This window comes from Electrophorus electricus, chromosome 5 (genome assembly GCF_013358815.1).
Source record: "Electrophorus electricus isolate fEleEle1 chromosome 5, fEleEle1.pri, whole genome shotgun sequence".
Lineage (NCBI taxonomy): Eukaryota > Metazoa > Chordata > Actinopteri > Gymnotiformes > Gymnotidae > Electrophorus > Electrophorus electricus.
Window position 1 is genome coordinate 3,380,827 of NC_049539.1, and position 22,099 is coordinate 3,402,925.

The 22,099-nt window shown below is 48.4% G+C and overlaps 1 protein-coding gene across 1 annotated transcript in view; it reads right to left on the minus strand.

The window, feature by feature from the left end:
- The window catches only part of csmd3a (CUB and Sushi multiple domains 3a), a 143,788-nt gene continuing 121,689 nt past the window's right edge, over positions 1–22,099 (minus strand). Inside the window, exons 58-70 of the mRNA XM_035526376.1 lie at positions 20,895–21,071; positions 18,649–18,828; positions 12,299–12,472; positions 9,459–9,632; positions 7,808–7,881; positions 5,561–5,672; positions 5,133–5,312; positions 4,754–4,819; positions 4,250–4,408; positions 3,736–3,848; positions 2,459–2,546; positions 1,796–1,931; positions 1–1,560 (exon numbers count right to left, since the gene is read on the minus strand). Of these exons, the coding sequence (XP_035382269.1) occupies positions 1,401–1,560; positions 1,796–1,931; positions 2,459–2,546; positions 3,736–3,848; positions 4,250–4,408; positions 4,754–4,819; positions 5,133–5,312; positions 5,561–5,672; positions 7,808–7,881; positions 9,459–9,632; positions 12,299–12,472; positions 18,649–18,828; positions 20,895–21,071 (1,793 nt within the window). The 3' untranslated portion in view covers positions 1–1,400. The remainder of the gene's footprint in view (positions 1,561–1,795; positions 1,932–2,458; positions 2,547–3,735; positions 3,849–4,249; positions 4,409–4,753; positions 4,820–5,132; positions 5,313–5,560; positions 5,673–7,807; positions 7,882–9,458; positions 9,633–12,298; positions 12,473–18,648; positions 18,829–20,894; positions 21,072–22,099) is intronic.

The window sequence follows — 22,099 nt, forward strand, 5'->3', positions numbered from 1 at the left end:
TTTGTAAATGGCATTTACAAATGGATATTTACATTACGTAATCTTTTGTTTTTACAAAGTCGTACTTGTCGCAAAAATATAACTCTTCTCAAAAAGTTTAAATATCTGTACATTTGTTATGAATATATTTACAAACAAGGTGGACCCATCTGAAGGAGCCAATATTCAAACGTAATCCCATATCTTAAATTTTCAGATTTACTGTGAATAACAATTTTAGCCAAAAAACACTAAATGACAACACACTTCTCGAAGAAAAAAAAAAGAACAACCAACACTTGTCAAAGAAAAAAAAATGTGTGAAAATCCATATAAATATACAAACTGCGAAAGGAAACGCATGAGAGGATTTTCAGCACAGAAAAGTCAAACGTAGTAGTGATGCTACACCGAATCACATTTGGCAGATCAGAAGTATCAGACGTCGATAAATAAATATATATATATAATTATTGTTATTTTAATTTTTTTTTCAGAAGTGAAACAGTTTAACAGGTGGAGTATTTAACAAGGCACTGTTATGAGGATGGAAACGCTCAGTGGTGGCGACTCAAGCACTATGTGGTGGTTTGTCAGATATCACATGCGCAGGGACAGAACTCTTACTCAAATAAAGTAAACCACTGGCAAATGTGCAAAATCAGGGGCCATGCCATGGTCCAGATTCCTCCGTGATGAAATTCCTGACGCAGAAATGCAACCCGGTGAGAGTCACTAACTGAGGATTAGTAGCACTTATTACCAAAGCGCGAACCGAATAAAGAAAAAGCGTGGCGTGGATGTGGCGGTTGAAAAAGCATGGCCGATTGAACAGCAGAGCGGAGGGGACGTTGGTCAGCCATTTCCTTTATACTGTTCAGGACTGATGTGCAGGAGGGTGGGAAAGACGTGAAAAGGATGAAGCCAGTTCAATAAAGCGATATACACACGATGACGCGGGGAACCTCGGGCCAGGTCAGCGCAGCACTCTGGGAAAGGCTGATGAAACCCTTTCTCCAACAAACAAGCGGCACACAACCCCCCACTGTTTCAAATAATGCCTCCTCTGGTTTAAAAATAACGCACGGACAAATCTTTTTTTTTTCTTCCCCCCTCGGAAATACAAAAATCTACAGCACTCTTAGAGTGAGATACACGTCTTAAAACACTCCACTCCGAGCGTGAAGCTACTTCCTCCCGACCCTGTGCCGTCCCCAATCCAGAAAGCAGGCCACGCTTAAAGCCACAGGCGTACGTGAGTATCGGCTCCTCTAAACTGTGCTTGACCGTCTCCCCTACGCCTGCGCCTCCTCTCAGACGTAGGACAAGACTCCTTTCTGGCCGTCAGCATCAGGGAAAAAAACAAACGGATCCCTGTGCCCGACGCGACGTCCGGTCCAGACGGACCGTCCAGATCGCCGTCAAACCATGGTGCAGACGGTGTTGAGGTTGGGGTCGAAGCGGACCGCCTTGCCCTCGATGGTTTTGGAGTTGGTGTTGTACATGGGGTTCTCGAACGTGGCCTGACCGTTGCTGTTCTCGTGCGCCGAGCAGCCTGTGAATTCGGCCTTGTCCGCCCTCCTAGAAAAGACAGAGGCATGGCTGAGCACGTCCCCGGCGGCAGAGCAAGAGCCGACTTCCGAAAAATGACTAAGGCCGATATCAACGTGACGTGCCCAAAGACAAATACTTCACGTCTGGGGCATTCACTTGAAGCAGAGTGATAGTTCTATCATATAACACTGGAGAAAACAGTGTCGCATTGGGATGCACAGTACAGAGACAGAGCAAACAGGGATTCTGTGGTTGCACATACCGCTGTTTGTAGAGGTAAAATCCGAACCCTGCGCAGATCAGGGCAAAGAAAGGCACGAGGATGGCCACCACCACGGAGCTGCTGCTGGACCCTGACGGACCCTCCACGCTCCGAGTGCTCTCGGTGGCATTCAGACCTGGGTGAGAGGACAAACAATTCACCTCAGGACAGAAGACATCCCCACCATTCTCTCCCTTTCCCTAATCCCACGCGACTGTCCTGCTGTTTACAATGCAGCCTCATTACATAGATAGGTGTACAATTATCCCAGGACGGATTTATATTAACACTGTTATCTTCTAAAACAACTTAAAACAACTCCTAACATTGGCAGTATCTACAGTGAGACTGAACAGCTATAATAAAAATTTGGTTGTCCCGTAGACCTGCATTGTATTTCTGGTTTGGTACAAGGGGGGAATAAAAACCCCAGAATAATGGAGTTCTATGGTGGTAACCCTTAGGTATAACCTTTGGGTGTAAAATAACAGTAGGCAAGATAACAAGCCACTGAACTTTTTATAATTGCACCATAAATTCAGTCAGAATTGTGATGCAAGTCACGTGGAATTAGGCGTTTAGCATGCTTAGATTAGATTTAGATTAGGATTGGAGTGCAGAATAATTAGTTTGGTCTTAGATTAGGACTGGAGTATAGCATACTTTGTCTCTGTAGTCCAAACTGTCCGTAATCCCGGCCCTGTATGTAGCCCTGGAACACATACGCGCCCCCCTCGTGTTCAGCCGACACCTGCAGAAGGAAATGAGTTTCGAGCAGCTGAAAGAGAGCGCGACTGCTTGAAGGGTAAGTGTTTTCATGCTTAAGTAGCCCGTCTTAACAAGCGACTTTAGCAGGAGAAGAAAAGTGGCATTTCACAAGCCTTAAGTGTTTTAGTAGTGGAGTTCTTCACTCCAACTCAAAACAAGGCCTGTTTGTTTTTATGTGGTTTTGTTGTGAAGCCTTTGCGCTTGCTTTCACATGCTAATCTTTGCCAAAAGCCTAGTCACATGACAGTCACATGGCCTAGTCACATGGCCTCCAATACTCCCTCTGGCATTAGTGCACACTTCAGATGCATCCATAGCATAGCAGGTCGAGAGAGAGAGACAGAACATGATGCATTATATGAGAAAGGGAAAGAATAAGCACAAAAGGGAACACGAGGAGAACGTATTACCAGCTAATTCACTCTGGTACGAGCAGGAAGTGTTCCTGGCAGACAATGCTACATAAGTCAACAAAACCTTAAATCCTGATCTAAATCTCGCATACATGCAGGACACGCAGCTGTGTGATTACAACTGTATATGTCATGTCAGGTGTTGAGTGCTGAGTCACTGGTGACATTCATTTTGGTCTCCGGGAGCTTTCATATTTCTACAACTGCTCCTGGAGGTTAGTTGAGATTTGACGCAAGAGACGATTAACAGTCACTGCTTGTCTTCTGTGCCACATCCATATTAGCCACATCTGCAATTACCACCCACACTCAGATACGGGAGACAACAGAACAGCAGAACAGTCTTGGGGGGCCCCTAACAGCCCCTGCCCCAGTCTCCAGGGCTGGGGTCCAACCTGCAGGCCCCTGAACCTGTTCCTCTATAGCCCTGGTCAGACAGCCGGTCCTTGTGGCTTCACGTATGTCAGTGAGATGGAGCAAGTACGCAAATTCTTCAAGGCTCAGTGTTAATTCCAGCGTTTTAAGATGATAGTAAACACCTGCTGCTGACACATAGGGAGCAAATCATAATCATGCTATGGTAATGTAGATACACAGTAAATGAACCCTCAACCCTGCTGCCAATAAATTACTAAATGCATTAGTTATTGTAGATGCAGTATTAAACTGGTCAGTATAGCGCCTGTTACTGCAGAAATGGCGACAGTATTTCAGGGAGCATGCACATATATCGAGAATGACAAAGAAACGTGTGATTACAAAGCCATCCATGGTCCAGGGGTCCTCGCTGGGTGTAGTGTGTGAGCTGCCATCCAGTGTCCTAATTAGATACATCGCCAGGGTCAGACGCGCCTCTCTGCTCTTATACACGCCTGCGTTACAGGGGAGAAAGAAAACTGAAATGACTCTTCACCCATTATTAACGGGCAACAAGCCTATCGTCCTTCTTAAAAAACAAAACAGCAAAACACAGTTGGACCTAACCATTCATTAAAAAAACCAACAAGGAAGCAAATCTGTCTTTGAGAAGCTGCTACAATATGATTTCAGGTCCTGAACAATTACAATTACACACTCCCTTTAATAAAGACCATCTTCCATCATACAATAGGAATGAAGTTCCACACAGGGATAAACTGTGAAATGAATTTTGCTCAGCACAGCGTAATAACACTGCTGAGATATCTCCATAGGCACAGTTCCTCTCTCCCAGACTGCTGGAGGCGGCTGGGGCATGGAGCTGTGGCTAAGCACGGGTATTAGGCCGTCTAACCTGACAGCAGGAGCTCGGCATTCCTGCTGCTGAGAGTGGCGTTCACTCTCCCCGTGGTGGCGTTAAAGCCAGTGATTGTCAGAGTCGTCGGCTGTTTGACCGCCCTGTGCTCCAGCGAGCCCTTCCAGATGGACGCAGGCGCGAACACGTCGTCGGGAACTGCAATCGAGAACATTTAAGCTGTCAGATGGGCGGAACCTGCGGGGCCATTTTCTCTTGCGGCATGTTGGGTAATTAGCCCAACATGCCGCACAGAGGGGCCTTAGTGTTCCTCCTGGAGGTCTCAGGGCGAGCAGATAAACTAGGAAAGGTGACGACTGTAACCAGTCCCTATTTGCCGGTAAAAGCACTGACTGTTTTTAATAACTAAGAATGCTTTAAACTGAATAAGAACAAATGACTAATGTTCAAAACACAGTTGCATATCTAAATATTGCATATAAATAATGAATATTAGCAAAATACAAACAGGAGCCCAAAGGAGAGGGCTGTGTAGGGGCTCACCGTTGGGTTTGGGGCTCGGTGTTCCTTGAACAGGAACTGTCATTTTTTCCATTGGCTTTGAGCCAACTGAAAGACAGAAAATGTTGTATGTTGTTCGCTGACAACCACAGTAACATTATATGCCTGACTTCCTCAGGCTGAAACACATAATACTGCCACTTAGTTTCCACCACAGAACCACACACTCACACCCTCACACACACACACACACACACACACACTCACTCACACACACTCACACACAACAGCAAAGTAGTGAGCTACAAAGTTCAAGCACAAAGAAAATTGAATTTCAAAGAGCTCTCAGTGACAAAACAGGTACATGCAAAAAAACCGGTGCACTTTTCTTTGTGCGTGCGCGCGTGCACTGGTGACCTACTTCTGCAAACAGGCACTTTCCCAGTCCAGGATCCGTCGGGCCGGCACATTCTATGCTCAGAGCCCCCAGTGAGGAGAAAGCCAGGCTGGCAGGAGTAGATGAGGGTGTAGCCAAGTGTGGGCAGGTCCAGGCCCAGCACACTGGCGTGCAGTGGGCTCCGCGGCTGCTTGCACGAGTGGGCTGCACAGGAAGACACAGAGGAATGGGTCAGGGGCGTCGGCCGTAGCTGTCGTCTGCCTGACGGATCACACCTTGGGAAGGCCACACTAACCGGTCAGTGACAAACGAGGAAGGAATGGCCTGGGAATGAGAAGAATGGTGGGAGGGAGGTGGAATTCTTGGAGGGCGATCCCGATGGTACTCCTGCAGCCGCCGAATGCCTCGGGGGTAGGAGGGTGGGGTGATGGTGGAGGAGGGGGACAACTTACGGATGCACTCAGGCTGGCTGCCGCTCCAGGTAAGGTCCGGCTGGCAGGATCTCGTAGTGGAGCCCAGTAACAAGTGCCCAGTCTGGCAGTGGAACCTCACTACGCTGCCCACCTGAGATATGACACACACTATTAAAACATAGGTCAGACATATCCACACACACACACACACACACACACACACACACACACACAGATGCATGAATGTGTACACAGACACACTCAACAAACTTCATGATCTTTGACTTCAAGCAAAATACTTCAGTCAAATGCAAAAGAACTTCAAAGGCAAGAGAATTTCAGATCAGCCACTACAGGAATGACGATTATTGAACAGTCCAGTGGATGGCTGTTTTTATTTAGGAAATCACAGTGGTACTTAGTCCTGCGGCGCACCCAGCTCCTTTAAGCCTTTCCTGTAAACTAATTCTCAACTTTTCTATTTTCCACTCGCCCTCCTCTGGGCGTTCTTTTTTCTTTCAAGTTCGGGTCCTCTACCAGAGGCCTGGGAGCTTGCAGGTCCTGCGTATCATCTCAGCTGTTTCCAGGACTGCACTCTTCCGAATGGAGATATCAGATGTTCCTGGGATCTGCTGGAGCCATTTTCTCATTGTGGAGGTCATAGAAGATATATATATATATATGTGTGTGTGTGTGTGTGTGTGTACGTGTGTGTGTGTGTGTGTGTGTGTGTGTGTGTGTGTGTGTGTACACATACACACACACACACAACAACTACCCAACAAACATTTTTTCTTGCTGTTGCGTGATCCTGACTGAACACTTCACTTTAGTTACTCACTTTTAAAAAGTAACTTTTTCCAAAAGGTTCAATAAATCTTCAATAAAGACATGGCAAGGTAAACCCACGTGTCATGTGTGCTTGTTGCAGAAATATATGTGTATTTATTTTTATGACCTACAAGCAAATCAGAGCACATTTTAGAAGCCCTTCCTGCAGAGATGCAGCTAATGCAGGAATCAAAAGATTCCCTCTTCTTTGCAACTGCGTTTCTGTGCCTCAGGAGGCATCATTCCCGCTCTCGGAGATCAGCTCTGACTCTGGAGTGTTCCTATTATATCCAGACACCTCAGAAAGCTTGCGTTAGCCGGGTCAGGTGTGGAAAAAGAAGCCGGGACAAAGGCAGCTAGAAGGTGTCCAGGCGCCCCAGTAGCACCTCTGCACCAGTGTGTATCACATAGGAGTGTGTGGGAGCTTCGCTTGGCACAGGCAGGGGTCAGCGTGTGGCGCCTATGTCCCCCAGTCACGGACAGTGGGAAGGAGAGAAAGCTCAGAGCTTTCAGATCGTCAAGGCCGGTTATGTCATCCTCGGCCGAGGTGTCGCACGACTCTGCAGAAGCCAGTCAGCAGGCCGCCACGCCGCTCCGCTAGCAAGTAGCCGATAAAGATGGCTAACTTTCCATTCTGCCCGTCAGACCTCATTCTGTGTCCACAGCCATTACCTGGCTGTGTGAGGAACTGCCACCACCCTACACTCCATCCTCCACCCCACCCACCCCACCGCTCTCCCTTACACTGCGTCATGTCAGCGGGGGCAAGGACCTGCCACCCAAAGACTCGGAGTAACGGCGTTCCGGTCCAGCTGACAAAAGCATCCGAGACGGCCTTCCTCACGCCCGGCTCCCGCGAGGGAGGCAGTCAAGAGTGCCAGCGGCAGTTGCCGCGGAGACGGCGGCGCAGGCCTCTGAAAGGGGGTGGCAAGAACGAGGAGTCTCTGCTGACAGACAGCGAGCGTCAGAGACATCTTTAAACCGCCAGAAGCTTCTCAGACGGCAACTCGCGGAATGATCCTGACAATAAGTCAATTGTGCTTTGGAAGAAAGGGGAAATCGGAAGAAATGACAATACTTTGTGCAACAGCCGCTCAGACACACACGCGCTTAAAATGAAGAGTCTATCTGCGGTATTATATTTCTGATGTTTATAGAGGACTTAATCATTTTTCATGATTCGGGGCATAAAGACAAGCAGACGGCAAACAGGACATGCACGCGGATTCCTCATTTCCACATACGCTGATGGGGTACTAAGTATACAACAGTGATAAGAATGAATCTAATTCATTAGAGCAATGTATAGCAATTCAGGATTAAAAAAAACCCCAGCATGCAGTAAAAGCTCCTCTTTCTAATGCAGACACACGCTCGCCCGCCTCAGTCTGTGTCTGTTTGTGTGTGTGTGTGTGTATGTGTGTGTTTGCTCTGATCTAGGTGCCTCTCTCCTACCTTGAAGCCCAGGCTTGCATTCAGGGAACCGTACTCTGGGGTCCCTGGATTTTCACAAGTTGTGCTGGTTGATTCTACAGTGAGAGAGATGCATATGGTGATCATCATCGTCGTCATCATCGTTATCGTCGTCATCATCATCATCATGCACCAGCTGCAGCGGCACTAATTATTCAACCTTAGGGACGATCCAGTCCGCAATAGATGCAGCAGTCACTGACACCAGCAGGGCTGAGAAGCCCTTCAGAGCACTAGTGCTGAACCGAGAAAAAGCTGAAAGACAAAGACGCTATGCCGTTTCACACGCTGGGAGGTTCCAACTGTGGTCTCAAACCTGTTATACCATGTAGCTTCAAAAGTCTGGAAAATTCTTTGCTTAAATTTCCACTTGAGTTTAAATACTCAAGTGAGTTTGCTTTTATAGGGACTTAAGTTTCAAAAGTATAAGTACTGAGATTTTTTATGGTTTCACTGCAGGGTCCCCTAGAATTACAGGCAGCCTTCAAAAATATGGGGAAAAAAAATCTTTTATTAACTCTAGCTCTATTGAAAATGTGTCAGAAATCTAACCTTTCAGCAAGGTAAATATATATTTGTAATATATGTGCCTAACAGAAGAGTGGGTTTCTTTCATATTTTCCGTGCAAGATCAAGGAGATAAACATCAAAGCCTTTGTTTGCACTGCCTTCTTTGCTGAATGTTTGCCAAGGATGTGGGTAATTCTAGAGGGCAGAGCAGATGTAGGATTTTTGTAATTAGATGTTCTCTCTTCTTGATTAATCCACCCTTTTTATTGGAGGAGCTCTAATGTCACTCACTGATCCGTTAGTAAAAGCTCATTAAATCAGTCTGATATTGATGTCAATTAACATCATCAGTAGTCAACAGCGGGGTGAATATTTTCCATTGGGGAGATCTGAGTGACTGTAGACATGAAGGAAACCGGATTTGAGGACAGGGTTTACACAAACAAACGATTCTCTTTTCCAAGGACCCTGGGTGAGGTCCTGGGGTCCTGGTGCACAGTTACCTTTTACACGGTTCGTATAGTATGTGCAACAGCAACGGGTGCAACAGGTCTATGCAAATCAGCCAGTTAAATCCAGCACTGCACCCTGATTGGTTGGCTTCAGGGTAACACTCCATCATATATCATTTTCACTTTTCCTCCAACCCAAGAGTAATGAGGAAAGACAAAGTGTCAGATAAGATAAAGTGTCATAAGTAAGATTTACTCATGCATGAACATCAAATATCTCTAAAATAGAAATATCATAAAATACAAGCACTTAAAAAAGGTAGTACTGTCACAAGTTATCTGTTGTTTGTTAGTATCCATTAGTAGTTACTGGACTGTACTGACTGGATATGACCCATTTACTTCCTGTTGCAAGGTCATGTGACCAACCATGTGACTAACACAGCTTCACTGATATGTTGCTTGTTACCGGCTAACTGCTAAAGACCCGGAAGATCTAAGACCAAAGCAGCAAAACAGCATGCCACACATAGGAGAGCCAGGCTTCAAGTTTTACACAGTGCATGCACTGAGCTGCATTTCTCCTTTGCGATTAATACAGATTAATACAGATGGCGGCTTTGGGATCGGTCTTCCGCAGGGCCTACAGAGGAAGGAGTGTATTATTTTACCTATACATCGAGGTTGGCTGCCACTCCAGGTGCCGTCAGCCTGACAGATGCGTGAGGACGAGCCCACCAGCACGTAGGGGGCGCTACAGCTGTACAGCACCTCCGATTTAAAGATGAAACTCTGCCCCTCCCTCCTGGCATGGGACGGGATGCCTGGATCACCGCAGAACTTCGCTGTAGGAGACAAGGCTCTGATGTTGACACAGGTAAAACCGCCTTTGATGTAAATTAGATGTCAATTTTAAAAGGGGAGGGAGTCAGATTTCTACTGAGTCTGAATCCTACTGCAAAGCACTGCGGAATGTTCGGTTAATTTACATATGGCTTTCTGCCATGATGTTCTGCCGTGTAGACTATCTGCTGCATTCTGGACATCGGCGGTCTGTAATTCCTAACCAGTCGACGGTGTTAATATCATGTTCGACGTGCAGATGAAAGCACACACAGATGCGCTTCCACAGCTGACACAAATTCAGCAGAGAGGAAGAATTCATTATCAAACCTTGGAATCATTTCACAGAGCTCAGTTTCCAAGGGCATAGAAAAACTTCCTAGATCTCCCGACGTCAGTCACAGTCTCATCCCTGACTCCTGACGCTAACGCTTCTCATTATTCGTGAAGCTCAGTGACCTTGTCGGGCGGGGGGGGGGGGGGATTGGATCTACTGCAGGAATCAGCTGCAATGGTCGGTGTCAATAAATTACCTGTGTATTTAATTACAAACATGAGCTAACATTAAGTGCCTGATCAGCAGGGAAAATGTAATTAACACAAGGGGGAGAGAGAGCAGCCTGTCATTTATTGACAGGCTGACAAGAAATATATTTTTTCGTGTGTGTGAGGTTCAGAGGGCAAAACTGTATGACATAAATTACAGCAAAACTGCTGGAAATGCCGATCAGAGGGTTTTAGCGCCTGTGCCCCTCAAGACAGAGGAAGGCACACTGGAATATGAATGAAAGGCATTGAGTCACTGGAGAGGAGCACAGGCACACAGGGTCATGACATCTCAGGCACTCGCTGATGTGTATTTCTACATTTATATTTATGGCACTTAGCTGAGACTTTTTATCCAAAAAAAAGTCTCACAACTAAGTGTGAATACAACTTGAGCAATTGAGGGCTAAGGTTCTTGCTCAGGGGCCCAACAGTGGCAACTTGCTGGGGCTTGAAGTGGCAACCTTCCGGTTACAAGTCGAGTTCCTTAACCGCCACGCTACCACTGCCCCGTTTCTAGAGTAGGATTAAAGGAACCTCAGGGGCCCCAGGAGTTGGGCTCCCAGTCTGATGTCATCTCTACAGTGGCGGACGGTGGCGGTGTGGAAAGGTCAGGATGAGAGGACGATCGAATGCCATGCGTCGGAGCGGACCGCGGCGCCCGCGCTGCCACAGCCGTGGCCGACAGGTGACGGACGGGCCTCAGCTGAGCGCCGAACGCTAACCCGATTCCTTCCTGGGGTGAAAAAACCATGACTGCATGGCAATGGCAGCAAGGCAGAAGGGTCCAGGGGTGAACGTTCTTCTCTGAGGTGCGTGCTACGAGGTGGAGCATTGTTTCAACCCTCAAACAAGCACACCGGGGCTAATGCAGCTAGTGGGGCGGGGCTGTCTGAATACGCGACAGGGCGATTAAGGAGAAACATGCAAATGGAAGGTGGAATGGAGGCCTCTCCAGTTTGGGCACGCCGATGGGACACACCGTTGCCTATTCTGGCCACGTCGCTGGAGTGTCGCAGGCTGCAGGCGCCTCTGCCATGAATGGAGCAGCAATGTGCCCACTCTATGCCACCTCAATTTTAATCCAGGCTGTTTTTGTGTGCGTGTGTGTAAAAGAATAATTTAAACAGCTCCAGGCCAAAGCAAGTTGTGCATAATAAATGGAAGTAGAGAAGGCCCAGCAAGGCCCTGGTGCTGGCGAAGTTCCTTGATGAATAATACAGGACTTTAGAGGAGCCTGAAACAGCGCACAACAAAGGCAGAATCTTAATTTTGTTCTGCAGCTTGACGCGGACGGGCAGCTTTATGTGTGGCTCTCACCGTGGCGCTGTCCGCGGTGCTGAATGTGGGTTGGCGTGATTAAACACTTCCATTAAATCCACTGATTCAGGTCTTTAATACTCACACGCGGCACCGAACTCTGTATCCGAGTGGCCACTCTGGCACCTGAGCTGCCATTCTGGTTCCTGCACAGACGCGATCTACGCCTCTATAACCGCACATTATCACCGTAACAGTAATCCGGGAGCCGAGGCAGTGCCCTTCCTGGAGTGAATTACGGTTTGTGCCTTATCAGCACTAAATAAGCAACGGAATTTTCAGAGACAACAGCCCCCCACCCCAGGGTGATGGCATAGTTCCACATTTTACCCCTGCATTTTTTTCCTGAGAGAAGCACAAATGGAAGGGTGGGTAAGAAAGGCAGCGTGCAGAGCCCTGTGTGAGCGGGGGCATCGGGTGGAACGGCTCCTTGCCAGAAGCAAGTATGTGGAAGGGCTTGATAATCTTTCTCTAAGGCTGAAGGGAGTACTGAGCTCAGACCTAAGGGGCACGCAGTGGCCAGCGTCCACCACCGTGACTTCTACACCAAGGTCAAATAAAGACTTTGATTACATAAAGTGGTGCAGTTGCCTGGCTGCAAGAGCCCAGGAAAAAAAGGCTCTGCTGAAAGAGCCTCAAACCTCTTCATTCAGGAAGGCCATTTCCTCCAATCGCCGCAAGACGTCGGGCCCTTTCAAATATTAACTAGGCCTCCCTTCGCCAGGGAACTTAAAATGCACCAGAGGAGATGAGCAGTACGCTGTCTTTTATCATCAAACGAACGTGGATGGAGCTGACTCACGCATGCACAGGGGCACCTCGCCGCTCCAGGCACCGCTGGAGATGCAGGTGAGCACAGCAGGGAAGGAGAGCTCGTAGCCGTCCAGGCAGCCATAGCTTACGCTCGTGCCCCACCGGAAGAGGGACCCCTCCACCTCGCCGTTGGCTATCGGGGCAGGAGGGGGGCAGGTCACCACTACAGAGGGGAGACAAAAATGGGGAGGGGTTAGGACACACGTGCGCAGCAGAAAAAGAATTGTGGGATCAGCTAGAAATGTGATGACACTTCGTTTATATGAAGTCCTGTAGCTGATTCACAGACTGCATTTATTAACCAACACTTTGTTCCTGTTACTCAAACCCTGAGCTTTAGGTAAACATTTTCTTCTAAATCAACCCCTAATCCTTACCCTAACCTTTACCTTAACCAATACCCTAACCCTTACCAATACCCCAACCAATACTGTAACCAATACCCTAACCCTAACGAATACCCTAACTGATACCCTAACCTTTACCTTAACCAATACCCTAACCGATACCCTAACCCTTTACCCTAACCAATACTCTAACCCTTACCCCAACCAATACCCTAACCCTTACCCTAACCAATACCCTAACCCTTACCCTAACCAATACTCTAACCCTTACCCTAACCCCAACCAATACTGTAACCAATACCCTAACCCTTACCCTAACCAATACCCTAACTGATACCCTAACCTTTACCCTAACTAATACCCCAACCAATACCGTAACCAATACCCTAACCCTTACCAATACCCTAATCCTTACCCTAACCGATACCCTAACCCTTACGGATACCCTTACCCTAACCAATACCCCAACCAATACCCTAACCCTAACCAATACCCTAACCGATACCCTAACCCTAACCAATACCCCAACCAATACCCTAATACCCTAACCTTTACCCTAACCAATACCCCAACCAATACCCTAATACCCTAACCTTTACCCTAACCAATACCCCAACCAATACCCTAATACCCTAACCTTTACCCTAACCAATACCCCAACCAATACCCTAACCCTTACCCTAACCAATACCCTAACCCTTACAATACCCTAACCAATACCCTAATCCTTACCCTAACCGATACCCTAACCCTTACCCTAACCAATACTCTAACCCTTACCCCAACCAATACCCTAATCCTTACCCTAACCGATACCCTAACCCTTACCCTAACCAATACCCTTACCCTAACCAATACCCTAACCCTTACCCTAACCAATCCCCTGACCCTTACTCTAATCATTAATGTAACATTGGGGAGGTGAGGCAGGATGCAAAGACGAGCCGCGTCACACACAAAGACGTTTATTAAACACGTAACAAAACTGAAAACAAAACATGAACAGCAACACTATACAAGACAAGCAAGAGCTAAACACTACAAAGTGGCTGGTAACAGCATGCATGTTAAACACCAACAGACACTAACAACTAAACAGGACCATAAATACATGTGTTAACAAGATATGACAGATATGACACTTGGGAGGGGTATGGCAACAAAGAGACACACGAGACACACACACACACACACACACGACATCAAACAAACATAGGGAGGAGTCTAGGAGGAGGGGGCCATGCCCTAACCCTTAAACAATAACCCTTACCCTAAATCTTACCCTAAAACTTACCTTAACCCTTAAACAATAACCCTTACCCCAATTCTTACCTTAACCCTTTCCTTCAGCCTAACCCTTATCCCTAAACCTTACAATTTCACCTACCCTAATCCTTACCCTTATATATCTCTTAAAAACTGAGCTACATTATATGGCTTGTTAACAATATAAACAAATGCAGAACAAAAGAAAGCTTTAGGTACCCCTTTCACAGCATGGACGTATAACACAGCACCTTAAGGCTCAACAATCGAAACGAATCAAAACTTGTCCTATGTGGATACAAGGCAAGTGGAAAGTCTGGACTATGCATTCTGTAGCAGTTCTTTTTGCCCTCTAGCCACAGTGAACTGTGTCTTCTTGCTGCAACAAAGTTCCCCCTTTGGCTTCCTTCTCCTGGCTCCTCGGCACTCCCCTACACGGCCTGCAGCTAAACCACGCTGGATGCTCAGTGCTGGGCGCTGAACGGCCACAGAGATCCACCTTCTGTTTCCTCAGCACTGCTTCCATCTGAGACTCTGGGCAAGGACTTTAAGAGGCGACCATGTCCGTGCTAAATCAGACACAGGCACCAATGGCAGGAGAGTGGAGCGCTCCGGTACCGGGACCCTCTCTGGTCCGCAGACTGGCTGCTGGATGGAGGGCTGACTGGACTGGGCGCTTTCACGGCAAACACCTTCCTCCAGTGTGTATATGCTTATGCACAGGTGATATTGAACATGCTAATAGCCCTAGCATTGACAAAATCAACGCCTGTCAATTTGCATATGCAGAGACTGGAACGCCGTTTTGAATTGCAAATTAGTAGATTGCAGAAGAATTTTGAAAAGGGGAGGGGGGGGGGGGGAACGGTTGTGATGCAAAACAAGTCCACTGGTATTTTGACATAGCTGGATATGAAACCGTAGGGAGCAGCTGGGTTTGAACGGCCGATGAATAATTCATGAGCTATTTTGACGAACGAACGTCCCAATAATAATTTTTAAAAAAAGCAAATTACAACAGTGCGCCGCATATTCTCCATTGTATACAGCTGTTCCTTCCATTGCACCATGGGAGCTGAGGCACATGATTGTCAGTGAGCTTCGCAGCTCCAGCCACACTTCCAGATGCAATTACATCTTCCTTTATGCTGGATCATTTCGCCTCACCTCTCGCCTTATTGTGGCAAATAACACAATCAGCCTGACGCTAACGCAGTTCGGCCTAAGCCCAACGCTGGGAAGCACATGACCGCATTTCTCCTCCAGAGCCAGGGGAAGCTTCAGCTGAGAGCTTCGCCCGGGAGCTTCTCCCCTCAGGGGAAGGAGATTTGCTGGGGGGAGGAAGGCTCTCCTTCTGAGCTTTTAGCTCTGAATACTAATGCTCCAGTCAATATCAGACATCCAGGGGGGTGCCTGGGACCAGCCTTGAGGCGCGCAACCAAAGTGCTCAGGCCCTGCTTATGACTTAACCCCCCCGCCCCATAAAAAAAAAAAAGGACAACTGGTCTATACACAGTGCCTGCATGGGCCTCACACAAAACTGGGCAAACAAAGTGAGACGTGACCGAGTTGCACAAAGCACTCTGCGAGTAGTTAGGAACCAGGGGAAGCTTAGCAGCCTCCCGCATGGCCTCGTGTGCAGGAGATCCAGCCGCACCTCCTGCTCATGGTAACAACTCCAGGCTGCTCTCTGGTCAGCAAGATTAAGCGCAGTGCCTGTGCAGCTGCAGACTGCACACGTCATTCAGGCCAAGCAGGAGAAACAAGAGGAGAAGGCTCATAACTCCTCCCCAATAGCTCAGTGTTGGGAACTGAGCTTGAAGCGCTTGAAATCAGGGTATTTCTGTATAAAATACTTTATTCCTGCAGGGAGACACGTCACTGGGTACAACGTTTAGCTAAAGGAAGGTTTGTCTGGGGTTTTTTTTTAACCGCAGAATGCGGCCTGCAACCGAAACAGGAAATCCCCAAGTCTGCAGCAGTAAAAAGGTGCTACTAGTGTTACCAGTTTTTGTACAAAACTGAGCACTTAGAAGCTCCGAAGACCTGGCACAAGGCGGTAGCAAAGCAGAGCCGTGGTAACTCCAGATAAACTCCGGGTGAACTTAACTGGATGAGCTGAGCAAGCTGCAGTCTGACTGCATCTCACCCCACAGACCCCAGCGGTGGAGGAATGGGAGCAACAGCGTGTGTGTGTGTGTGTGTGTGTGTGTGTGTGTGTGTGAGTGAGTGAGTGTGTATGTGAGTGAGTGTGTGTGTGAGTGAGTGAGAGAGTGCGTGTGTTTGTACGCATGAACATATGCTTTTGTGAGCGAGAGGGGACATGTGAGAGAATGCGTGTGTGTAGACTGCACTTGGCACGTGTCATGCTTAGCGTGTCAACATAACTGCACTTCTTGCTGATCGGCAGCACCTCAGCATTGCTGGACATGCTCCTCTCTGCCAAATCCAAACCCAGGTGGGCAACCATCACACATTAATCAATGCACACTCCGCACACACACTAAAGAAACCAGCAAAAGATTCCATAAGGAAATGAACAAACTTTATATTGGCTTGACAAAGCCTGCAAAAGCCAATTAAACGCTATGGAAATACAGAGATTTTCATTGCCTGCTGTGCAAAAACCATAATGCCAAACACAAGTAGCGTGTGGGCAACAGACAAAAGATGCACATCAGATTGATGGACACAGTCTGTAAACTGCAGGAGAAAAACATGCCCATTAGGCGTTTCATCCAACTCCGTAGTGGGGGGGGGGGGGGGGCGCGTCAGAGATGTTTGCCCTGGCATTTGTGGGAATTTCTGACAGCACATCTGCAGGAGGATGAGTTCTAGCAAAGATCTGTGAGTTCTTTGTGGGGACAAGTCGGACAGGGAGAGACAAAGAAAGGCCGACGTATGGAGAGATGGACTGTCTGTGCGCCCGCCGGTCTGTCTGTGTGTGTGTGTGTGTGTGTGCCTGCGTGTGTGAAGGCTCTACTCTGTGCGCGGAGAGCAGCTCTTCGAGCTCAGCGTCTAATCTCACACAGGTCAGTGGACACTGACAAGCCTCAGCCAGGCTGTCTGGAGGGAGCCAGAGATAAAAAAAAAAAAGAAAGAGAGAGATAGAGAGAGAGAGAGCTTAGCCTTCAGGCAGCTTCCCAGTAGCAGGCACTGGTCCTGCCTACCTGATGGACTGACAGCCTGATGGGCACAGCCTACCTGATGGGCACAGCCTACCTGATGGGCTGACAGCCTGATGGGCACAGCCTGCCTGATGGGCTGGCAGCCTGGTGGGCACAGCCTGCCTGATGGGCACAGCCTGCCTGATGGGCTGGCAGGGAGAGGGCCTGCGGGGCTGTCCCCCTCATGCAGCTGCCTGACACTGGCCTCATCTGACCGCTTAACAGCTAAAAGCTATTGGCGCATCCCACACCAGTCTCCTGATTGAGTTAACGTTACGATCATTACCACGCCATGTGAGTGGCTCACAGCAGAAGTTCAGAGCAATTTGCACTTGCCACTCATTAGGAGAATTCGAACAGGATGTACTGTGATGAAGACGGCCATTTTCTCTTCGTTCTTGGTGAGAAATTCAATTCCTACACAGCTCTATAACCTGACACGACCTGAGTAAAACATTATTATAGCCGAGCTAAATCAAAAGCGCCTTTGTCCGTGTGCAGCTGCGATTTTTTTCTGATGCGATTGCCACGCCTGATTATTGCCTAAATAAACGTCCCTGTATTCAGCTGTGCCCTCATTTAGTCATGAGGATTTCCATTTAATATTAATGGTGTTTTACCAGCTACACTCAACACACAGCATTCTCACAACTGAATACTCTCGTTTATATCTGTCACTATTTTCTTCTTCTTCTTCTTATTATTATTATTATTTATGATGTTATTAGCTGGCAAATTTGTTAATTAGATAAATGTGCTTTATATATGAACACAATAAATAAAGTTTAAGAGCAACATTGTAGAGAAAGTATGTCCCTTAGGCAAAAAAAAAAAAAAAAGCTGTTTTGAAAGACAACATTGTGGAGAAAGACCACACTGCTCAAATCAAAAAGGTCCCTCTTCTGGCTTCAGACAGCATACGGCACAGCTGTGATTCAAACCAGACTCCCTGTACCGGGTCTTACTCTTGATTTAGCCAGTCGGAACTATTGACGGATTTCATCTGAAAATGATAGGCTGTGAATGCAAAGATAGGTTTTTGGAAACCCCGCAGCCTTAATTCCGAGAGAGCTCCGGGAGAATTAGTGGGTTACGGCCGGAATTTCTACGAGCGGGTACCTCGCTGAGGTTGAAGCTGCTTCTCTTTGGTCCATAAAGGAGGTGCACCACAGCACAGCTTTGATGTGATACGCAGGGGAGCGCTGAGAGGGGCTGATCTGAGGAGGGGGGGCCCGGCTGAACGTGAGGACCCACTGGGATACGCTCCGTGACTAAAGAGCATGGGTAGTTATCGGCCATTTAAACGAGAAGGTGCTGGGACCAGACAAAGGAGGTGCTGTCAGTTATTCAGAGAATCCCCCCCGATGCCCTTACTCCTCCTGGGTTTGCCTCTCTGTGCGGGAAAGGCAGAGAGAAGCTGTTGCTCTCTGACGCTCTCAATCCCAGCTGTCCTGGCGGCGCCCGTTAGCTCTCATTTCGGAACTTTTCAGAAGCCGACACGGCGGGTTGGCTCACGGGCCCGCGCGTACACGCCCAGGAACAAACCGCGCAACAGATACCTTCGCAGGTGGACAGGTGTCCGCTCCAGGTGCCATTCTGGGTGCAGGTGCGTGTGCTGCTGCTCCCGTTCTCCATCAGGTAGCCCGGCTGGCAGGCGTAGCTGACGTTCTGGCCCACAGTGAAGAGCTCGCCGAAGCGCAGGCCGTTGGCCGGGACGCCGGGGTCACCGCAGCTGATCACTGTCAGACAAGGATGGACGTGAGGGGTCATACACCGGCAAAAACCCACAGAAACTCTTCAACCTCAAACATGGGCAAGACTGTGATACTAAAACTCATACCCTCATTTGTATGATGGATCATTTATAGACTTCTGTTTGTCTGTCTTCTGGTGCAAACATGACCTCAAACATGGACCATATCCAGCACTCTAACCAGGACTACTAGGAAGATACCCAACTATCATTAACAGGGTATCAACAGGGTATCATTCAAGTCAAAACAAAGCTTCCATTGCCAGCCTGACCACATAGCCTTAAGAACAGCGAGGAGGGGTTTGTCAGGGGTTTAGCAGATCTCTATGGACTGAGCACTTCCTGCATGTCGTCATCTGTGCCAAGCTGCTGGCCGATCCTCGTCCACACCACTCCGTTAGCGTGAGCGTTTATACGACATTAGCCGCACCAGACGCGAGTGTGCGACGGAATTACGGGCCGGATCCGGCTGGGCTTGTGATAACACAGCGCAAATATCTGCTCACTCGCCTTAACAGCGGAGGCGTCCAGGATTAGGCGGGGCGGCGGCAGGTGGGGTTGGCAGCGGCGGGTGGTCCACTTGGGGGTCGCTTGCTGTAAATGCTGGCTGCTTCCGATTGATCAAATGGTCAATTAGCGATAACGAGGACCGAGCGCAGAAGAGTTCATTCATGTTCCTGTCATCTCACATCCTAAAGGCTACGCCGAGCGATGTGACGAGGGTCTCTCAGCCCACCCTTTCTCTCTCTCTCTCTCTCTCTCCATTCTCTCTCTCTCTTCTCTCCATCACTCTTTAATGACTTGATGGCATTCCCTACGTTCATTTATTAATAATATCCTCCACATAGCCTCTCTCGTCATATTATTCACATATTTGTAGGCGCAAACTTTCATAGCCATTTTGATAATAAACCCATCTGTTTCCTTAAACCCACATGCAGCCTTGCTGAAAAAGCAACACATGTACATAAAACTAATTGGTTAAATGCTAATCAATAATTAATAGCTGCAATTATGACTGCGTACCAGGCCCGGATGCCTTTTGCTGGCTGACACACCGTTTGAAGCGATCAGTCACTCGAATGCTTCGCAGATGCCCAGAGCAGAACAGACTGTGCTCTCCCACGCTAACGGCCAGCAGCAGCGCCAACTCATGAGCACACCGATCTCACACCTCAGCAAATGACTCGTGTCATTCTTCAGAACTTTCACATGCCACTTGAACCCGAAGAGTAAACTCTGGAGTGTGGTCAGTCTTAAATGTGAGCATCTCCTTCAAGCCCCATGTTTCTTTTGGCCTGCACGGGTTGCCATATCCTGCTAAACTACTCCTTAACGGTTGCAGCACCATCTTCAGTATAATAAGTCTTTATACCATTCGTATCATGGGCCTCCCAGGCAGCAGAGGGCACCACCGCTGGCTCGGGCGCCTATCTGTTCCGTTGCCTAATGAAGTCCATTAGTGACGCCTCTCTGTGCCTCGTTACCACTGGCTCCGGTCTGGTGCTAATCTCTTGACTTCATCCATTAACGAACTGCATTGCATCATGGGGGCACATGCATCCGCTAATGGCAGTGAAGAGGCCTATTGAAATTCACCATAGCCACACTTTGCTCCGTTACACCCCCTCTCATTACTTTGTCTCTGTGCCGACATCAATCTCACATTATTCGTCAGTCAGAGATTGATCACCTGAGTCGGTCTGTGCTGCCGTTATGCAGCCGAAGCCGGCAAACAAATCTCTTTATATTAATGAGATTTCTGGCGAGGGAAGGTGCGGCTGGCCTCTGCACACCGCCATGAGTGCCGGCGCACTGTAGAGGCTGTCTAATTACAATCAAGCTACCAGCCCGGCGGGAATGCTTGCGGAGCACTCCGGGAAGGCGCCGGGAAGGCTCCGGGAAGGCTCCGGCGCTAGCTTTGGCAGCGTTTCTTCCACGGATGCAATCACAGGAGGGTCAGGGCGGAGGGGAGAGGCACAGCCTGGGAAACGGAGAGGCGGGAGAGGAGGCTCACGCGCGCTCGGATGGGCGTGTGGGGGTCTGGCTTACGGGTGCAGTTGGGCTCCGTGCCGGACCAGGTGCCGTTGGCTAGGCACACCCGCGAGGGGGAGCCCGCGAGCCGGTAGCCATCGGCGCAGCTATAGGAGACCGAGTGGGAGAAGGCGGTGCCGTCCAGACGGGAGACGCGGCCGTTGGCGGGACCGCCGGGGTTACCGCACTGGACCGCTGCAGTGGGCGGGGGAGGGGGAAGGAGAGGGATAAAAGGAGAGAGAGAGAGAGAGAGAGAGAGAGAGAGGGAGAGAGAGGGAGGGAGGGATGAAGGGAGAGGGACAGTAAAGGTACAATAAGAGAAGATTAAAAAGATCAAATGAGAGAAAGGAAACACAGAACGGGAGAGAGAGATTAAAAGAGTAAGAGCAGAAGAGGAAGAAGAAAGAAGGGAAAGGGTAGAGCGAAGACGAGTGAGAGCTGGAGGTCATCGGTGCTCAGTGCAGCAATAACGGACCAGCGACACATTCTGCAGTGACAGGTTCTGCATTTACTGCAATTACTGCAAATGGTTGTTTCCTTTTGAGCTAAACAAAAGCTTCATGAGAAATATTGATCAAATTCTTGAGAGATGGTTTTAAGAGCCTTTAGTATACACAGACAATAAAAAACATTATACAAAACAGAATCTAAATTAACTTCCCAAATAGGGCTGCCTGATATGAACAAATGATTATATGGCCAGCGTGAATTGCCCTGTAATAGATCTCTGTTAATGTGACAGAGCTAAAGATTGGCCTGCATTCCAACGGCCAGTAATTATTTATGCTCGTTATATCGTGTCAGTGTCACGATTGATCAAAGCAGCCCCAGAACACTGGAACGCCTGAGACTGGTCAGGCCACTTAGGGGGCACCATTTGGCTGCTTTGTCCATATGCAGTTTTGCTTTCCAGACTTGGGAAGCACGGTTTCGCACTGAGGATGACTACGGCATTCGCCGCGTTCTTTAAAAATAAATGTAAGATATTTCAATTGGGCTAAAAAGGCGGCGTAGATCTCGGCTTTGCTCTCTGTGGCAGGAGAGCGAAGGGCACACGGACTCTGCAGGGTTAAAGTGCGGGGGCCGCCTGCACTCCCGAGGGCCCGCATGTTTCCTGCGGCATGATGGGATTTAATGCGAGACAAGCTGTTAGATCAAAGTAAAAAAAGAAAAGAAAAAAAGAGAGAGAGCGAGCGAGAGCGAGAGAGAGAGAGAGAGTGCGA